At 41.1% G+C, this 21,294-nt stretch overlaps 1 protein-coding gene across 3 annotated transcripts in view; it reads left to right on the forward strand.

Annotated features, from left to right (window-relative positions):
* Positions 1–19,301, forward strand: part of ITPRID1 (ITPR interacting domain containing 1) — a 129,691-nt gene extending 110,390 nt beyond the window's left edge. For 2 of the 3 annotated variants that reach the window (XM_009452867.5, XM_016957236.4), the window contains exons 10-15: positions 2,358–2,440; positions 2,864–4,135; positions 11,302–11,429; positions 12,101–12,212; positions 12,680–13,001; positions 15,962–16,687. In XM_009452867.5, coding sequence (XP_009451142.4) covers positions 2,358–2,440; positions 2,864–4,135; positions 11,302–11,429; positions 12,101–12,212; positions 12,680–12,991 — 1,907 coding nt within the window. In that variant the 3' untranslated portion in view covers positions 12,992–13,001; positions 15,962–16,687. Of the gene's footprint in view, positions 1–2,357; positions 2,441–2,863; positions 4,136–11,301; positions 11,430–12,100; positions 12,213–12,679; positions 13,002–15,961; positions 16,688–19,085 lie in introns of those variants that run through there. The other variant, XM_003950978.6, reaches the window with a different exon arrangement.
* The last annotated feature ends 1,993 nt before the right edge of the window (positions 19,302–21,294 follow it).

A 21,294-nucleotide genomic window follows, 5' to 3' on the forward strand; every position in this document is an offset into this window, starting at 1 on the left:
GCCACTGTACCCAGGATATAGTTTTAATAAATGTTTTAATGCTCTTTCTTAATTGATAATTCTAAGATCTGCATTAGTCTTAGGGTGGTTTCAATTGATTGATTTTTCTCCTCATAATGGATCATATGTTCCTGCTTCTTTGCACACCTATTATTTTTTAATATATGCCAGACATTTGGATTTTACCATATAGGTGGTAGATAGTACTATATTCCCATAAATATTCTTTTGCTTATGTCTTGGACACAAGTTACTTGGAAACAGTTTAAGTCTTTCAGGTCTTGCTTTTAAGGCTCATTAGGTGGGACCAGAGCAGCGGTCATTCTAAGGCTAATTATTTCTTACTCCTGAAGCAAGACACTTCTGAGTATTCTACCCCTCAATGTCCTGTGAAATAGGAGTTTTTGCATCTGGCTGGTGGGCACATTCCCTATTCCAGGCTCTGGATGAGTACTGGGCAGTGTTTCCCCTGATCCTTTCTGATGGTTCTCTTCCCAGCTTTTGGTGGTTTCTCACATGCATGAGCTCATCAGTACTCAGCTGAATACTGAAGAGAGACCCTCTAGAGTTCTCTCTGTGTGCAGCTCCTTCTTCTCCTCTATGTGCCCTTTGAACTCTAGCTGGCTCAGTCTTTTTGGACTCCTAGCTCTGTTTCCTCAGCTTCAAGTGTCTGCAAGGCTCAGCCTGGGTTCCCCCTTCTCATGCCAAGACCTGTAAACTCTCTCAAAGCGCTAAGCTGGGTAACTATAGGGTTCATATCACTTGTTCCTGTTTCTCAAGGACTGCTGTCTGTAACTGTCTGAGGTCCATTGTCTCGAAAACCTTTTTTTTTTTTTTTCCACATATCTTGTCTAGTTTTTCAGTTGGTTCGGGTAGGAGGAAAAATCTAGTCCCTATTACTACAGCTTTCCAGAAGCAGAAGTCTCATTTAGATCTATGACTTGCAAATATTTTCTATTTTTTTACCCTTAACTATGTAACAAGAGGCAATGGCTAGGTCAAAAATATGCATTCTCAAAATTTTGCTCAAAGTTTCTCAATCTCTCTAGGATTGAGCTATTTTAAAATGTATGCCCTCTGATTTTTAGCTTTTAGTTATGTTTGAGGCTGAATTAAAGAATATGGAGTTTATAATGTTTAATTATACAAAATTGAGCCATTACTTTCTCTTGACTTTGGCCTCAGGCTGAGGTAGCTGGGGTTTGGGCTGGGTTGGCCAGCTCTGAGACTGTCTCCACTTGCTATCTTTGCTCAGACACATGGACCGTTAAGGCTCTCAGGCATTGTTGTCTACAGGGAGAAGAATGATGCTGCTCTTGTGAGTGGAACTGTCCTTCAAGGTGAGGTCTAGCAGAGATCTAAGCAGAGGCTGGGATCATTTCCCTCCCTTGAACTCTTCGTCAGCAGTTGTTCAAGCAAAGGCAAATCCCCTATTTATCACTTAGGTACCAAATACTCAAGCATTGTATCTATGGACAATCAACTGTTTCCTCTTAATTCACTTCCCAGACACATACCTAATCTCCCAGGACAGACAAGGCTCCTCCCTCTGCTCCTTGTATTCTAAGGAGGCCACCTTGCAACCCCCTTCCTCCTGAGAGACTTCCTATTAGAGCCTATACTGTGGTATAACTGAAAGCATTTCTCATTAAAGAAGAGAAAAAAAAATCCATAATTTAATCTTTAGCATGGTGACACTCTGGTAGCCAACTATTTCCCCCACAATATATAACTTAATATTTATGTAAGAATCTACAGATAGATTTAACATTTCATGGATGCTCCTGTTTACAAAGTCATAACCTGCCCACACGTGACTTTGCCCTTTCTCTGCATGTCCCAGCCTCTTCTGGTGGCAAGAGCAGTGATCTAAAACATGAGCACAAACTTGTAGTCATAGAAATAGTCCAGCTGAAGCTAGCAAAGGGTACTTATCCAAACTTTAGTAAAAAGAACAAGAATATGTATATATACACACACACAAATATATAAAATGTGGTCTTTCATTATTTTATTAGTGTGGCATTTAAGGCATATGTGTTTCCTTCTGGATTTTCTTTCCCTTAGTAAAGATTCATCTCACAACCATATTGTTATTTGGTTTTGAGAGACATTAGTTTCTCTTCCTTCGTTTCAGGTTTTATTCTTTGTATCAGGAAACCAGTGATGCAATTTTAACTGAACTCTCTGACAATCTAGAAAAAAATGTCCTTGGAATTCCCTCATTTGTTTTTTCTTCCACACAGTGGGCATTTCTGCAGGATCCATGGTGTGTCAGGCACCTAGAGGGGTTGATCCAAGTCCTGCTGGCCGCATGTTTTCCCTTTAATAACCTCAAGACCTCTTTCATTCTGCAGGTGCCAGGGTGGACAGAGCAAATAGCTGCCAGTCTGACAGCAGCGGGTTCCTGGAGGAGCCGCTGGAACCGCTGCCCCTCCAGGTAGGAGGGTTTGGAACAGGGCCCTGTTGCTCATCCCTAACATCCCACTTCAGCCCTATCAACCAGGCTGCCACCCAAACCTCACTCACAGCTAACTCAGAAGGAGGGGTGTTTTAAATCAAGCCACAATTGGAAAGGTTGAGAAGGCACAAGCCACCTGCACCCAAGGGGCAGGGGATGATGGAGTCATATTAGACAAGGTGCCAGAAAGTGTGGCCTTCCTTTCCTTTTGATTTTTCTAAGCAAGGAAGCTGAGCCTCCTAGAGAGGAGGACCTTGGTAAAGTGGTAAACAGATGCAAAACCTGATGTTGCATCCCTTATCTCCTGACTCCTAAGGCAATGACAAGAAGAAAATCTCACCTTAAACCTATTGCCTCCTCCACTTCCTGACCTGTTTCCCTTTGTCCTGGTTTCCCCTACAGATGCCTTCTTTGCCAAACAGCCAGAGTCCTGCTGAGAATGGAGGTAGAAAGCCAAGAGATCAGAGCCACAGCTTAGTATCATCCCAGGACTGTCAGCTAGAGTCGGATGAGCCAGATTCCAAAAGTAGGGCGAGCATGTCTTTTTCAAGCCAAGAAGCGAATGCCTTGGAACAAAGGGCCTCAGTATCTGTGATGGAGGAAGAGTTTCTGCTTGAGGCCATGGAGGGGCCACCAGAGCTGTATATCCCAGACATGGCCTGTGCCAAGACCACCATGAGGGGAGAATGCCCAAGGAAAGACAGCCATCTGTGGCAGCTTCTGCCAATGACCCATGCTGAGTATGAGGTCACCAGACCCACAGCCACTTCCAAATATGATCATCCTCTGGGGTTTATGGTAACCCACGTCACAGAAATGCAGGACAGTTTTGTGAGGCCTGAGGGAGCTAGCAAAGTGCAAAGCCACCAAAATGAGTCTCAAAGATCACCTGGAAATGATCATACTCAAGACAAGTTCCTTCATGTTGACTCTGAGGCCCCACGAGAAGAGGAAAGCAGTGGATTCTGTTCTCACACCAACCACAGCTTACTCGTACCAGAAAGCTCATTACAGTGTATCCCCAAGCACAGTGAAATCACACCTTATGCAACTGACCTTGCTCAAACATCTGAAAAGCTCATTCCCCACCTCCATAAACTGCCTGGAGATCCTGCCCAGGTGAAGTCAAGGTCTGGTACTTTGGGTCAGATACTACCTAGGACAGAAGCTGAGATGGAAAACCTTCCTCTAAATACTGGCAGCTCCAGGTCTGTAATGACCCAGATGTCCTCCAGCCTGGTGTCGGCTGCTCAGAGGGCTGTGTCCTTGGGGACTGGTCCCAGAGGAACATCTTTAGAATGCACTGTGTGTGATCCTGTTACCGCAACAGAAACAAGACTGGGGACAAAAGCAAGACAGTTAAATGATGCTTCCATTCAGACTTCAGCTCTAAGCAACAAGACCTTGACACATGGGCCCCAGCCCCTCACCAAATCCGTCTCTCTAGACTCAGGCTTCTCTAGTATCTGCCCAATGGGCACCTGCCGTGCTATACCTGCCCACTGCTGCATCTGCTGTCATCACCACGCTCACTGCCACGGGGAGAGGCAAAGCCCTGGCCCTGAACCCTCAGTCTGTAGGCACTGCCTGTGTTCACTAACTGGTCACCAGGAAGCCCAGTTCATGACGACTTTGAAAGCCCTTCAGGACACTACAGTGAGGGAGCTATGTTCCGTAAGTGTTCACCCTGGCAAAGATGGAAAGGCAGATGCACCCATGATAAACACCTCAGGGATAATATTCAGACTTCCTTGCTGAATGCAAGATCTCAGGGCAAACTTTTCTATTTTAAATCATGAATAACATTTGTAGAGTGCTTTATTGTTTATGATATAGTATCACACATTTCTTCTCGATACTTCCAATCAATCACCTTTAGAAATAAGCAAAGCAAATTTTATCATTAATCATCATTTTACAGAAAGGAAAACTAAGGGGTAGAACCATGCATTCATATGTCTAAGGTTATAAGCATTAATGCATCTGTAACTCATCTCCAGTTCTAGCTGAGAAGTTCTGTGTCTTAAATTCGTTTAGCTATATAATCTTGCACAAGCCATTTAATCTTTTTGTAAAATAGGGAGACTATTCATGCACTGACACAGGATTGTTTTAGGATTAAATAAGAAGAACCCTGTAAAGCACTCAGCCCAGCATGTGGCACATGGAAATCTCTAGGTAATGTTAATTGTGTGGGTGTGTTACTCTTATATGTGTTACTCTTATAATCAATTTTTGTGACTGTTTTACATTGTTCAGGTCTTGAACTTAGAGCTTCCCACGTCAAGTAGAGGGGCCTTTGGTCTACCTTTGCTGAGCCTATTTAAAGGTGGACCCTATAGTTACTGAGGACTAAATGGCTCCAGCCTTCTCTAGCCCTTGATTAATCAGTAATTGTTTAATGAGCCCTTCCAGTACCTCCTTTTTAGTAAGTTTTTAAGGTAAGAAATGATCTAGGCTTTCAAGGCCAGCCATTGATTAAAAAATTAAGACTATTGCACATAAAACCACTTGTATAGAGAGTTGAAAAGGTGAGGGGGCTGGCACAGAGAATATTGGTTGCAGCTATTCAGAGCGGGGTGAAGTGGAACCACGATTTACTGAGCACCTTCTGTTTAGTGCCTGCTGAGTTACCTTCCCATTTTCTTAATTCCACAAATATTTAGTGAGTGTCTATGCTGACCATTTTCTGTTATGTCATTTAACCTTCATTTTAATCCATTCCATAAATATTTGTTGGGCTCCTAATATATGCCAGGTCCTTCCTCCTTTATAGACAAGGAAACTAGAACTGAGAGAGTTTAAATAATTATCTCAATGCCTCCTAATGACTAAGTGGGAAGTCCAAATTCAAATTCAATTTGGGTAACAGTAAATTGCCTGACATTACAGTATAAGCAAAGAAGTGTCCGACTTTAAAATATCTAAATCTATGTAAGTGTAGAATTAACATTAGAAAGTGATTATTTGAAAGATAAAGCAAATTACTACTTGGCCTTTCAATGTATAGAAATCACATTACATAAATGTGATGTAAAGAGAGTGATTACAGGAAAGTTTAAATAATTTATCAGATCATTTTTTAATTGCAAGACTCCCAGGCATTTGGAATATTTTTATATGAACCTAATATTAGTGAGAGTTGAACAGGTAAGAGAAAGCTTCATTTAGGCATAGTGATCAGTTCTAGGTATATTCTCCAAAAGTTCAGTGGAAGAAAAGAACAAAACCTAATGTATGCTGGGTCGTTCTTGAGTATCAAAAGACTTTGGTTCAAATCCTGGGTAACAGTAGGGTCGTCATCACCATAACCATCACCACCACCACCCACCACCACCATCATCATTATTATCATCATTATTTACATCATTTGTTGAGGGGATTTTAAATGCCCTAAGTAAATGGTTTTCAACTGGGGATAATTTCCCACCCCTGAACTCCCAGATGACATTTCGTGATGTTTGGAGACATTTTTAGTTGTCACAACGGGAGGGGGGTGGTTGCTACTGGCAACAGGTGGGTAGAGGCCAGGAATGCTGCAAAACATCCTAAAGTACAGAGAACAGCCACCACAACAATGAATTCTGTGGCCCAAAATGTCAATAGTGTCAAGGCTGTAAAACTCAGCTCTAAGAGAATAAACATTTACCCGATCACATAGTTTGTAAGGGAAAAATGTTAGGGATGAAAGATAGCTGGAGAAGGTGACATTTTGAGAGGCCGTATGGGGGAAAATATTAAATCCTAGAATTAGGTACTCCAGTTTTCACAAAGAAAGGCTGGTTGTTGGTCTAACATAGGAATGCACATCCCGAAAAAAGATTATTTTTCTAATTTACATTTAAGACAAGCATTACAAAGATTTTAAGTCATATTTAGTTGTCTATTTTGTTAAAAATAACAAAATTGTGTTCAAAACTCCAGGAGAAATGGTTTTTCTAGACCTGTTTAATCCATCAGGCAAACCACAGCACCCAGAGAGCATGACTGATCAGTAGCACAGCCCAGTAAGACCATTAATGTAAAAGGTTTGAGAGTCTGTGAGGTCCTAGGGGTGTCCTGATGAATTTGCAGGAGCATGGTTCTGGGGATTGAAAGTGTGAGTGGGCCTCCAGCACCTGGGAGCAGATTCGCAGGTAGAAGGTTTGCAGCTTCTCCGAGGAAGGTAGGCTGGAAAGAGTAAGAGGTGGCCCTGGGGAAAAAGGCACAGGAACCCAGAGCCAGATTCCTCATGGTAAGGACATTATTCAGAATAGGAGCAGAAGATTAAACCTGGGCCAGCTCCAGGGTGACCAAGTGTGGACCCGAGCTCTTCTTATTCCTCCTTCCTAGTGTCAAAAGAGGGCTTTGGGCATGAGTAGCCCCAGCTGTGTGGAGAGATTTGGCAGCTGGAAATAGATGTTCCTCCTGATTTGACACTTTGTCATATCAGCACTTCTGCAGAAAACAGGGAGGTTTTGTGGCCCATTATGCTCAGTAACTGTCCTCAGACGTGGGTAGATTTTAAACAAGTAGGAGTTTGAATGGGTGTGAGGGCCACCATCCAAAAGCTTCTAATGCCTTGTCTCCTATTGCCTTCACCTTCTTTCCTCTTAGAATTTGCAATTATACAAAAAAAGGTACTTTTATATCCAGTTGATTTGACATCATACACCTGCTGAAATGGATGCTATATAAGGTTTTACCAGATGACAATGAATTTCCCTTTATTTACATCCAAAGAAATAGAAAAAAATACACTCAAAGGAAACAATTCAAACATACACACATATACGTGTGCATATTTATACTCCTATGCAGGCATGCATATGCGCACAGGCGCATGTGCTGGAAAGCAAGTGGAAATAAGAGATTGCATTCCTCCATGAGAGGAGACCGCTTAAAGACATTTAAAGCACAAAGAGAACAAGTTAGTGCATGCAGCAACATCTACTAAGAGTGAGCCTGGGTTTGTAAGGCCTGAAAAATGTTCTGAAGAAAATTGGCTTTAAATTAGATGCCAAGTGCTAGACAGGGCTAGAAAAAATATTTACGAAAATATTAACAGGACATAGCTCTTGGACCAAGTGAAGATTATAAGCAGAGATGGACATCTCTTAGAAGATAATGGGAGGCCAGGCATGGTGGCTCACGCCTGTAATCCCAACACTTTGGGAGGCCAAGATGGGTGGATCACCTGAGGTTAGGGCTTCGAGAACAGCCTGGCCAACATGGCAAAACCCCGTCTCCATTAAAACTACAAAAAAAAAAAAAAAATTAACTGGGTGTGGGGGTGTGTGCCTATAATCCCAGCTACTTGGAAGGCTGAGGCAAGAGAATCACTTGAACCTGGGAGGCGGAGACTGCAGTGAGGTGAGATCATGCCACTGCACTCTAGCCTGAGCAACAGAGAGAGCCTCCTTCTCAAAAAAAAAAGAAGAGGAAGAAGAAGAAGACGACGACGACAATGGGAGTTCTGAGCAGATGTTGAAACTAAGAGCAATTTTAGGTAAAGGACTTGAAGACTCAAAAACATCATTATCTTACCCCCCAATATAGCAATATAAAGCACTGCAGATAAACATTTGACTAATTGATAAATGCCATTTTTGTGGCCTTTTTGGGTTGTCTAGGGTAATGATTTGTTGATATAATTAAATTTTCACATATAAGTGAGTTCTTTGCAATAATTTGTTAATTCAAAAAAATGGTTTGTTGGTATAACTAAATTGTTATATATAGGTAAATTCTTCAGGATAATTTGTTAATTTTAAAAAGTGTTAATTCAAAAAAAAATTCCAGAAAAGAAAATGAGATCTATCAGAAATAAGATTTCTGAATATTAGAAGTGCTTCCATATTGTTTATGATTTAGTTTTAGAGAAAAGTAAAAGTACACAAATAAGAAAAAGTAATATGAGCATATTCAAAGTGAAAATTCATTGTCTTTTGGTGATGGTGCTCTTACCATTGAAGTTAAAGTTTGTTTCAATGGGTTTGGGTCAGTAGAGCAGAACTTGCATTTGGTATTTGGGTTATAATCAAGCCTTTATATTGCAAGAAAAAGAAGAAGAAGAAGAAGAAGAAATGTTCAAAACATTCTATTTTTGAGGGTTTTTATTTATTTTCTCACCTACAGTTTTCTTTATTATGAAATCATTTCTATACTTATTCTAGGGCTAAAATGTGTTTTTCCATGTTTCCAAATAACCAGAAGATGGCAGCGTTTCAGAATCTTCCACATCCCTCCACCATTCTCAGAGAGCAAACACTCCATCAGTTATTCCCAAACCCAAGCACCCCAGTCTTATACCTTTCAATCACAAAAGGCTACCCGAAAATAACTAGATGAGCATAAAATTCAATGTTTATGATGTTCAGCCTATTTGAGCACTACACTTCCATGATCCTGGCGTCACTGTCCCCAGAACTTTGAAGTGAATTGGAACCAGTTGGGAAGTCTTGGTTACCTGATGCGAAGCTACTAGAACCACTCAAACAGCTCGCTGCTAAGGGACAAGCAACTTATCCTTGTGTTCAGCTATACTGTGGTCCCTGCTGTGACTCAGATCTTAGAAGAAAATAAATGAAACGAGATGGGTTTGAAATCTTAATGCCATTTTTTGACCACAGACAAGTTAACTAGCCATTCTGTGTCAGAACACGTATCTGTAACTGATGCCCTTCATGGTCTACAAGATCTTTTCTGGTCTTAAGAGCCATAATCTAGCATTCCTGCCAACATCAGTATCACTTCAGAGATTCCCTAACTGGTTCAAATTCACTCACATTGATGCAAGAGTAATTGCAAAATTGCAAAATTGATGCAAGAGCTTTACTATGCAAAATATGTTATTCAGTATAAAAACGAGAGGATAGAATCAAAACCAAACTCCAAAACCAAAATATGGAGAGTTTTCAATATAAAAACATTACTCTTAGGAAAGTATTTCCATTATGACAATTCTGGTAAAAATAGCCATCAGGCTGCCAGGATGTTGGCCATGTGGTTTAGAGAGGAAGGGTAAGAAATCTCAGACTTCCTAGAAACAGGGCTAGAGGAGTCCACCTAGCTGTAAGGTTGGTCTCCATGGAAGGAGGAAGAAGAGAAGCTTAAAAACAGCCAGCCTGCAAGATCAGTTTCCTTTAAAGCACACCACAGAAGCCCCACAGCATGCTCTCTGTTCCCAGCTCACTGGCCATTGTCTCTACAAGGAATGCTGGGAAATGTAATTTTTTTAGCTAGACACATGGATACCTCTAAAGTATTCTTGTTAACAAGAATAAAGGAGAGAAAGATTGTGAGTAGTCAACTAGCAGCCTCTGCTACACGGATTTTGGGAAGGGGTCCAAGCCTGTGGGTCTGATAGAGATGGCTTTAGGGCCTAACAAGCATTAATATTACTCAAAGTCAAATGGTTAGTGGCCCTGGAGTTCTGGGTCATGGATTTCAAAGCATGATCCAACCCAGGATGCAAAACAAAGGGGATAGCTGGTAAGAACTCAGCAAGTCATCAGAGTGCCGGCAAATGGACTGGGCTTGGAGGTGCCAAAGGTAAATAGCTTTAGTTAAAGCCATGAAAACAGATTGTGTTCAGCAACTACTGACAGCAGTGAAAGAGCTGAGCTCCACTCCAATTTGCACAGAGGTGATTTGGGCATTCTAAAGAGAGAATAAGGGAGGGTGGAGAGTAGGGGCTCAGTAGAGTCAGAAAAGTGAAAAATCACAAAGAATTGGTCCATGTCAATGCCATTAGACCAGCTGTGTTTGGGAGCCAACAGTAACTGAAGTTAGGATTCTGCCCTCCCAGAGACCGGGGACAGAGGCCCAAACCTTCCAGATGATTACATTTCAAAGGAATGGCTCTCAGGTCCTTGAGAGAGACACTTGTGAGTTGTAAGAAATACATATTTACAATTATAATCAACATTTAATAAATACTCTTAGAAAAGGCCTATGTCAGGTGTTGGCGAAAGCAAACAGTAAATTTTCCTGGCAGCCTTCAGATTTCTCAGTCAGGCTTTTTAATGGCGGGTGGGGAGGTTAAGGTCATCCCAGGGACACGGCCTTGTGCGGCTGGGAGGCAGACTGGAGGGTGATCAAGTCTGTTAGTGGAGAGTTCCAAAGTTCTCAGGAGCTGCAGGAATATATTTAAATTAGAAAACCAAGGCAAGGCCTGAGAGAGAAAGTAAGATTTAAAGGATGACTACATCAGGAGCAATGGGAAGGATTAAAAGCGTAGACAAAGTTCAATTCTAGATTCCAGCTCCTGGAGATGACAGGATGCCTAACCTTTGCCTGCCTTCCTCAGGGTGGGTTTGTTAGGTGGATGAAGCTGATCCTGCAGATTCCAACCTCCAGGACTGTGACTAAGCAGGACTAAGACTAATAAACATTATTCTAAGCAGATTTTCTTTAATCAAACACATACCAGCTGAACAGATGTGTTCAATGTTATTGATACTCAGAGTGAGGCAGTACCCAGCAACAAAGTTAAACAAGATTAAACAGACTCAATTTCTCACAAACCCTTACTCTGGCACTTCCCCTCCTCTCTTCTACCTACATCCTTGCATCCCTATGTCACCTAGGCCTCCAGACTGCCTTCCAGCCTCTGGGACATAATGATTGTCACCCAAAGGCCACCCAACAACAGCTGCCCTTCTGTCGCAGATGAGCACTGTCACTAGTTGTTTTGTGAACCCAAATATTGGGCTCTTCCTATTCCCTCCCCCTTATATTAGCAGTAGGGCCTGTTTGCGAAAAAAGGGATCCCAAATGGGAAGACAGGCTCCACCATGGTGAGCTCTTGCAGAGGATCAGAGAGGACTTTCTTCTCAGTTCTTTCTCATTGTTCTCAGTGCACAGTCCATGAGATGGAAGCCATGAAGACGATATGCCAAAGTTTCCGGGAGTATTTAGAAGAAATTGAACAGCACCTTATGGGACAGCAGGCCCTCTTTTCCAGGGACATGTCAGAGGAGGAAAGGTAATTACCTAAGGGAGCCATAAAAGTAAGTACCAGCCCACACACCTGGAGCAAGGAAGATAATCAGGGCAGAACAGAGGAGCACCCTGGAGCAGAGCTAATGAGAAACCGGCCAGCTTTTCCTTTGCTTTCTTGGTCTTGTTCTTGCTTTCTCAGTGGGAGTCTGTGAGAGCCATTTGCTAGATAGCAATACTTATTCTTGGAGAAGGTCAAAAGACAGGCAGTCAGGGGCATTGCCAGCAGGATGTCTTTAATCAATGGGATGGGGCTCATGCAAATGCAAATGTGAAAGTTATGAGAGTTTTGAAAATCTGCATTGGGGCTGGGGATGGAAATCGGGTTTAACTGTAAAGGGAGAGGCATACGGGTTTTTCTTGGGGAAATAGAAGTGTTTTAAAACTGAGTAGTGGTGATGATTACACAATTTGGTAAATTTATTAAAAATTATTAAATAGTGCTCCTAAAATAGGGGAACGATATTATACTGCAATAAAGTTGTTTTTTTTTTTTTTAAAGAAGACAACCTTAGTAATGTCTCCAACTGACACAAATAAAGATGACATTCTCTTTTAAGAAATTGCAAAGGAAGAACCTATATTATGAGGTGACAATGGAAGATTGCACCTGGGAAGGATTGTTAAATTTGGTTGTTTTCTATTATTTACTTGCAGGGAGGAGGCCGAGCAACTGCAAACGTTACGTGAGGCCCTGAGGCAGCAGGTGGCAGAGCTGGAATTTCAGTTAGGAGACCGGGCTCAGCAAATCAGAGAAGGGATTTTACTGGTATGGGTGATGGGGTGTGGAGTTTGACCATATCCAGCCTACCACAGGAGAGGTGCATTAAATGAGAAACCTGATTGTGCAATCATTTCAGAATCTAGGTTTACATGCCAACACCTTCATTTTAAGTATACAGAGAAGTACTTTGGTTTGCTCAAGGGTACAAAGCCAGCTGATGGTGATTCTGCATCAGAATTCAGTTCACCTGTCATACCAATCTTCCCCCTGCCCTGTACATCATAGAGAAGTCCCATTAGCCCATTTTCCAAATAAGAATAAGAATCACAGGCACAGTGAAGCTCATCTTTGTAGCCAATATAAGCTAAGTCACTATCAGAATCTGCTGCTGGCTCAAAGAGCCCATTCTAGAGAATCGACCACCTCATAATACCTAGCTCACACGTTTGAGTAAGCTGTTTGGTGCCAAAGTGATGTGCTGTTTACTCTTTTTCCTCTTGTTTTCCTTTTAGCAGCTGGAGGTTCTCACAGCAGAGCCACCTGAACACTATTCAAATCTGCATCAATATAACTGGATAGAAGAAAGCAATGGCCAGACTTCATGTTCTAAAATCCACCCAGGCATGGCCCCGAGGACTGTGTTTCCTCCCGATGATGGCCAGCAGGGTCCCTGTTCAGGTGGGACCCAGTTGGCTGCCTTCACTCCACCCACCTTGGAGAACAGCACCAGGATGTCTCCTTCATCATCAGCTTGGGCAAAGTTAGGTCCAACCCCTTTGTCAAATTGTCCTGTTGGAGAAAAGGATGCAGATGTCTTCCTCTAGATCACAGCAGGTTTGTTAACCTTCATACAAAATATAAAGGCCCAGAACAGATGTAGCAAGGAAATTTCAATTTTCCCCAAGGAGAAGGGTCTGCCAACCCATTGTCAGCTATATCTCTCATATTCTACCCTTTGGTTAAACCCAAGAGGAGTTTAGAATACTCTAATACTCATTCAATATAGAATAACTGAGCACCTAGTATGTGCCTGGCACAGAGTATACAACAGTGACTAAACAGTATACGGTCTCTGCCCTGCTAGAACTTACAGTGTAGAGGGGGAGATAGAATTGCAAACAAAAAGTATCTGAGACAGACCTGAGTCAATATAGAAGTTTATTTTGCCAAGGTTAAGGATACACACCCAGAAGACAGGTCTGTGCCTTTCTCCAAAGATGATTTTGAGGCCTTCAACATTTAGTGGGGAAAGGGTGCTAATGGGGAAAGAGGAAGACGTTTTTAAAAGGTGTGGGTACATAAGAGGCAAACAGTTGCATTTTTTTTGAGTCTGATCAGCTTTTCTCATGCGAGAGGGGGTAGAGGAACAGTCACTTATGCATTCACCTAGCTCAGTGGATCTGTACTTTTACAGAAGGTAAAATAAACATAGGGCAGAGGAAGCAATCAGATATGCATTTGTCTCGGGGGAGCAGAGGGATGGCTTTGAGTTCTGTTCTTTGTCCTGTACCTATTAAGAGAAGCTATCAATATACTTTGTCAGGATAAAATTCAACAGAACTGTTTTAGACTAAAGATTTTAGGGCCCACAAGGAATTTCCCAGTGGGCAAATTGTGAGGGAGGTATGTAGCTTTTAAAAAAATCTTTGTAGCTATCTCATTTAGAAATAAAATGGGAGGCAGATTGCCTGATGCAGCTCCTAACTTGACTTTTCCCTTTTACTTCATAATTTTGGGGTCCTGAGGTTTATTTTACTTTCACAGAATATAAACATGTACATACATTTATTATTAAAAACTCTGAAGGAAATAACAGGTTTTATGAAAGAGAACACAGAAGGGAATCCGATTTAGATTAATGTTCAGACAGCCCTGGTTGAGGAAGTAACAACAGAAGAGGGAAGGAGGATCCAGGCCTCAGAGGTACCAGACTGTCCAGTCAGGCAGCCAGCGGGAGTACTGATGAAACACCTACTGTGTGCAGGCTACTATTCTAGTGCTGGAGACAGCCATAAATAAGACAGATGGACTTTCTACTCAGAAAGAGTTGGATGAAGAGTAAGACCAAAAAAAAAAAAAAAAAACCAACAAGCAAATAATTACAATCCTGAAAAGAGCCTCAGAAGACAGTATGATAATGTTGCAAAGGGAGATGTGGAGTGAAACTGTACTGCATTCATCAGGGTGCTTGTGGAAGGCCTTGCTAAAGGGAAGGCTATTTGGGTAAGACTTGAAAGGTGAGGAAGTGGAAGCCAAGTGCAATTTTGCAAAAGAACATTCAAAGCAGAAGGAATGGAAAGTTAACAGGCCCCCAGATGTAGAGATAGCCAGTGCTGCTCAGTGCGGTGGGGCATGGAGATGGAGGGAGGGGAAGGCTGAGAGGGGATCGGTCAGACTATAGGCCATGACCAAGTCTTTGCGTCTGAATCCTTTTTCCAAGGGTAATGGAAAGCCACTGTGGGTTTTAAGCAGGGTCGTCATATAATCTGATTAATGTTTTGAAGTCATGCTGGCTGCTTTATGGAGAAAACGCCCCTCGGGGTCTACAGTGAGGCAGAGTGCCCAGCTAGGAGGCTGTTGCTGTCATCCCCAAGGTGAGAAGCAAATGTCGTCAAGTTGCTTCTATCCAGCCTTGGAGGTTTGTGAGGCTCCCACCCCAGTGGAAATGCAGGGAATGGCACACAAAGGCCAGAGGCACTGGGTCTCTAAGGAATGGGGAATAGATGCAGAATGGAATAGGAAAAACTGCTTGGAAAAGTAATGCCATGAGGGAAGTTTATAATTTGTATGAAAAGATGGTCAAAGGAGAGGTCACTTCTTAGCAAGTAACCTCAGAAACTAATTTTATTGAAACCACCCACTACTCAAAACCATCTCACATCTTGCTTGCACTCTTCCCCTTCCTTGCTTTTTGGAAAGCCTTTGACTCAGCGGGGCCTTCCTACCCTTGGGACCACCACACTATTTTTCCCATGGACTTAACATTCTCAGAGCGTGGACATCCCCATTCTGTCCTGAATTCTCTTCTCTTTCTCCATTCCTCTGTCCTCAGTATACACACACACTCTCCAAGCATCTATTATCCTGATTCCCAGCTCTCTCCAGTATCCCAGCCCAGCATTTTTTACTGTCCATAAGACATTTTGACCTGGAAGACTTGGCTGTATGTCTCACTCTTGGCTAAAGCTGACCTGGTCATTGCCCCAACTCAGTTCGTCTTCCTGATCCTCTCCGTCAGTGGCACAGCCTTTCTCCTTGCTGCAGGCTCAGTGCCACAGTGTGCATGGTCTCCTGCCCCTCTACCCTGCCCCCTCAGTCAGTCAATGACCACATCAATGCTGAGTCTACTGCCACAAAATACCTCCCAGAAGTTTCCTCAGAACGAATTACCTGGCGACAGTGCAACATAGGTGCTTCCTAACTGCCTCCAGCCGCCTTCTCTCCAAACTGTACTGGCCTCTGCCAGGTTGGGCTCCCTCAGCCACCATGTGGGTCATATTTGCTGGATCTGCAGTGAATACCCAGAAAGTACTTTTAGAATATCCCAGAGAATGAGAGAGAAATCACAGGATCATACTTCCCAGAGCAGCCTTCCACCAGAAATAAAAGTCCAGGCCCTGGAGTTATTATGCGCCTCTCCTCGCCTCCCAATGCATCATTCCTTTTTGCCACATCCCCATCTTGCTTCCTATATCATGGCTCAGCTCCCAGCCAAATTGACTCCTGATGCATTGCATTTGTGCCTCCAAATCATTTCCCTTGCTAAACTCCTAACCTTTTTACTCTTTACCCAGGTTGGGCTTTTGACCTCCCCTTCTCCATGTAGACTCCGAGCTCTCCTGCAGTTTCTTCCTTGCTCCTTCCCTGTAACGCCTACGGAATGAAGAGGAACACCTGGCTCTAGGATGTCCCTCACCTGGCAGCCATCTGCTTTACCAGTCTCATTTCCTGCTCAGCCCTCAGATGAATCTCCAATTCTATTCCCCTAAACCACCTCGTGTGTTCCTGCTTCCTCTCCTTTGCTGAAACAAATGAAGTATCTCACCAGTAAGTCCTAGGGCAGACCCCATCTCCTACACAGGCTTTCCTTGATGATCTGTGGCAGAAGTGATCCTTATTTTTTGAAACTCCTATATCACTTTGCTTTTTTGTTAAAACACTGAAAACCTCCTGTCTTGTGTTACCATTATCTGTGTAGGTCATATCTTCTTCAGTAAACTTAAAGCTATTTGAGGACTGTGTAGTACCTACTACCCTGTGTTTAAGAGAGACTATCTGGAGGAAAGTACAGACTCCTTTCTTTATCATGTGTGACCTCAGGCACTTGCTCTCTTTACCCTAGTTTCTTCCTCTGTAAAATAGGGAGAAGAAAAACAACATAGAGTTGTTGGACAGAATAAATACCGTGAATCCCGTGCAGTGTTTAATCCAATGTCCATCACGTAGTAAGTGTTCAATGCATGTTGGCTATTATTACATGTGCACATACCAAGAACTCAATAAATGCTAACTGTAATTACTGTCTTCCTTCTGTTGAAAAGAACTCTGTTAGCAAAGTACTTTATGCACACAGAATATTACCTACCACTTGATAAATGAATGAGATGAGGATAAATTATCAGTCTCAGGAGACAATGAAGAGAATGAACTGACTATGGTAGAAGCACGGTTATAGGCTGTAGAAGGAACTGAGTTTAGATTGTAAAAAGGGACTTATTTGTGGATGGTTTTGACAGTCAGAAAGATGACTTCGTGTGTGATGGAGGAGAGAAAAGACCATTTATTATTTTCTGATGAAGAATAGCTAATGGAATCCCCAAAGGTCTCCAAACATTTAATGGTTTACTCTCCTAATTCTCCAAAAAAGAGCATAGAAGGGAAACTAAAATGTAGAGAGTCTGCTCTATCCCACCCAGGACCTTTGCTGTCTTCAGTGCATGATGAACAATGTTTGCTGATGCTGCCTCCAAATACCACCCCTGATTCTCAGGCCTTTAGGCTCAGACTGAATTACACCACTGGCTTTCCTGGTTGGTGTAATAATGTGTGTGTATACACACACACACACACACTATATATATTATATATCACATATATTTATATGTGTATTTATATATTATATATATCATATATATGATATATGATATATATTATATATCATATATACTATTATATATCATATATCATATACAATATTATATATGATATATGATATACAATATTATATATCATATATATGATATACAATATATATTAATCATATATTAATAATATATATAAATACACATATAAATATGTATGTGTATATATATCTATGTGTAGGCACACACATGCACACACACTTAAAAAACCTACTGGTTCCATTTCCCTGGAAAACTCTGACTAATACAGTAAGGAATAGCTAAGATATGGTGAGACTATCCTACAAAAATACATACTGAGCCCTGCAGTTTATTATTTATAAGAAGCAACTGAGCTCTGGGGTTAAATTCAGGATTTGGGGCTTAAATCCAACTCCACTACTTATTATTTGTCTTGGATAAACTATGTAACCTCCCTAAGCCTCAGTGTCATCATCTGTAATTTAACGGAGTTAATGCATACAGAGCCCTTTACAGCAAGACTGGAACATGGTTAGTGCTTAGCAAATGGTAGTACTATGATGGTTAGGATGGTGATGATAGTAACAAGAGTAGTAACAATTTATTGAATGGCTACCTACAGGCAAGGGACAGGGCTAAGTGCCTTATTTGCATTATCACTTATCTTCACAACAATCCTGAAAAGTGGGAATTAATCTACACACACATACACTCACACATACATACATGCACACTCGTTCAAAAAGACTGTAAGTTGTCTAAGCTCTGGCAACCATTAAGGGATTGAGTTGACTCTGATTTCCTGATTTGTTAAATCAATGGTTTGTCATGGCTCTGCCAAGCTTTGGGGTTTATGTGGTGCCTAACACTAGGCCCAATTCAACCAGAGGAGTCCTGCTTCTGTCTGCATTATACATTGAACATTAGCAGAAATTTATTTTTTAAATAAACAAAGATCTCATTGCTATAGAAAAATTTGAAAAACATTGCACTGTGCTAATTGCATCTGACGCTTGTAGTCAGGTATCGGTTCTGAGTCGCTTTCATACAAGGAGATGAGTTCCACCACATAGGAATGCTTTTAAACCACCATCCTAGCAACTCTTAGCTTAATACCACTTGCCCACTGCCAGGAATAATGGCAAGAGCCCTTCTGCAGTTCCTGAATGATTATCTGTGTAATCTTACAATTCCATTATCAAGTCCCAAGATCCTGTATTCCTTTTTTTTGTTTGTTTTATGCATTGACCATATTCAACATGACTATATTCAGGAAAATCCAGATCACATATTTGAAAATAAATGGTATCATTTTACTAAATATTTGCAGAAAGTTAGCATAGCAAACCTTTTCATTATGAGACCAAACTCAAGTTTAGAGTCATCTCATTTAAATGAAAATGAAAAAGAAGAAAAAGTAAAATCACGCTATGTGATTATTTTCAAATTTAGAAATCAGCCAAGGAAAAATGTGGCCTCTTCTACATTAAAGCACAGGATCCTACCCTGTATTAATTTCATTCCATCCAGATTCCATTTATTCAAAGCCAAAAGCTTTGAATAGGTAAGATCAATTTGAGAAACAATACTTGGAAACTCAAGTCACATCTTTTCCTTGATTTCGTTATGCATGAGTGAAGGCCCAAGTTGCATCATGGAGACACAAAGATGAAACCTTGAGGGTTGCTCTGAACTACAGTGTATGCATAGGCCATGTAGATTTGTGTAAGGATATTCATTTTTTAGCCCACAGGAAAACACTCCCCAGAAAAATGTTGCATTAGGTTTTGTTTATTTAACACATATTCTCTTATAGGTGAATTATTGCCTGCAGAGCTGAATCCCTTTTTTTTTTCTTCAAAAGCAAATAACTCTGCTAAAGATGAAAAAATAAAATCAAAAGACTTTCTGAAGACACAAGACTCTGGTCTGTTGTAACTGTTTTTTCTTTGTTGAGAAAATAATCAGTTTCCAGAGTGTAACACGTCGAACAAAATAGAACATTTGTAAAGAGGTTAGAGTATCAAAGTGGTGCCCCTTTGAGAAGAAAAAGTTTTAGAGTGTTTTCATGTGGAATGGTGGGTTGCATATGTAATTTCAAATTGTAATTTAAAACAACAAATTGTTCATGATGTGCGAGAATTGTAGGTTGTTAAAAGCCTTGTTAAATTGTTTTTCTTGAAAATTGAGAGAACAGGAACAGAAGCCAAAATATGGACGGCACCTTTCTCTAACCCAAACTCAGCCTCTAATTGCCTGATCTTAAAACATTGGCAGGTCAGAGGTTGGTATGGGATGCTTCCTCTCAGAATCTGTCCCCAATTAAGTAAAGAAAGAACCCTTCACATCAAGAATGATTTCAGATCATAAGAATCAAATTGAAGATTTTTCCTTTTTGAGTACTTTAAGAACTCAATGCCATCCAATGCTGCTAATCCCCTCCAAAACTCAGAGCCAAACCTTATCTTATTCATTCATCAGGAAAATGAAAGAAAACATTTCCTAAATGTACCAATGCTTTCTTCATTCCCATGATCATCTAGTAATTGCTTATTTGCTCACGGCAATCTACCAGAGTCACAAGGTATCTACATTTTTCTTTTTAAAAACTGAAAGTATTTGGGGATATTTTATAACTGTGTAGTTGATAGAAGAAATAATGTTTCCAGTATTCTCTATGCCTGAAACCAAGTGTTTATATATATATATATTTTAAAGTCACTTGTTTCTAATTGGATCATTTATATTCTTCTATGGACATGGATAGGCATTTGTCAAATGCATTGCTTTGTTAGCCGCTCCTATGAATAAAATAAATAATTTACTTATATTTTGCATTACACGCTGTGCTGAAAGCTGTTGAACTTTGTGAACTTCACATTGTTTTGAGGAGTACATTGACACTGATACATTGGAAGGAGAGGTTTCCTGCCTGGGGCGGCAGCAGCACTCTGATTCCTGCTCAGCCTCACTCTTTCCCTGTCTGTTCCACACAGCCCCAAACTCCACCAACTTCTCTGCTTCTTCTTCTGCCCCTAGTGCAGGCTTCAGGGCCAGATAGTGCAAGGGGTAGACTAGGCTATTTGTTCATCACTTGGTTGCTATATATGTAGACTTTTGTATTTTGTTTCAGAAAACAATTCCTTACTCTCCATTTAATCTGAATAAATGTAGAGCCATACATTTTCTTTCTCTGAAAACTCCTTATTAAAATAGGGGTGCTCCTTGAAACTTCAGTCTCTTTTCTTGTAGTCTGATGGTCTGCTTCTGAAAAGCACTATATTGCAGGAAAATTTTGTGTGGCCTTCTGCAAAACACTCAAATCATGTAGAGCTATAGCAGAAACTTCCAACTCTATTTTATTCACCTTTTTAGCTTTCATAACATCTGATAATAACAGTACCTAGCTGATATGATTTGGCTGTGTCCCCACCCAAATCTCATCTTGAATTGTAGTTCCCATAATCCCCACGTGTCATGGAGGGAATCGGTGGGAGGTAATTTAATCATGGGTGCGGTTGTCCTCATGTTGTTCTCATGATAGTGAGTTCTCATGAAATCTCATGATGGTTTTATAAGGTGCATTTCCCCCTTTTTTTTCGCACCTCTCCTTGCTGCCGCCATGTAAAGAAGGACATGTTTGCTTTGCCTTCCACCATGATTGTAAGTTTCCTGAGACCTCTCTGGTCTTGCTGAACTGTGAGTCAATTAAACCTCTTTCCTTTATAAATTACCCAGTCTTGGCTATGTCTTTATTAGCAGCCTGAGAACGGACTAATACACTAGCCCACTGTCACTTTTCTATAAATGCTTATTAAAATAAATTTCTAAAAACTGCTTTTCTGTCTATAAAACAATGTTTGGGGATTTCCTTTATTTATGATCAAAGGGAAATATCTAAACATATATCTATGTAAAGCTATGGTCTACTATATCATATAACATTCCCTTTATAAAGATACATAATAGAAATTTCTTTTAAATCACTACCAAGAAAGGTTAGATTGTTCTGGAGCAAGTGATGT

The sequence above is a fragment of the Pan troglodytes genome, chromosome 6 (assembly GCF_028858775.2).
Source record: "Pan troglodytes isolate AG18354 chromosome 6, NHGRI_mPanTro3-v2.0_pri, whole genome shotgun sequence".
Lineage (NCBI taxonomy): Eukaryota > Metazoa > Chordata > Mammalia > Primates > Hominidae > Pan > Pan troglodytes.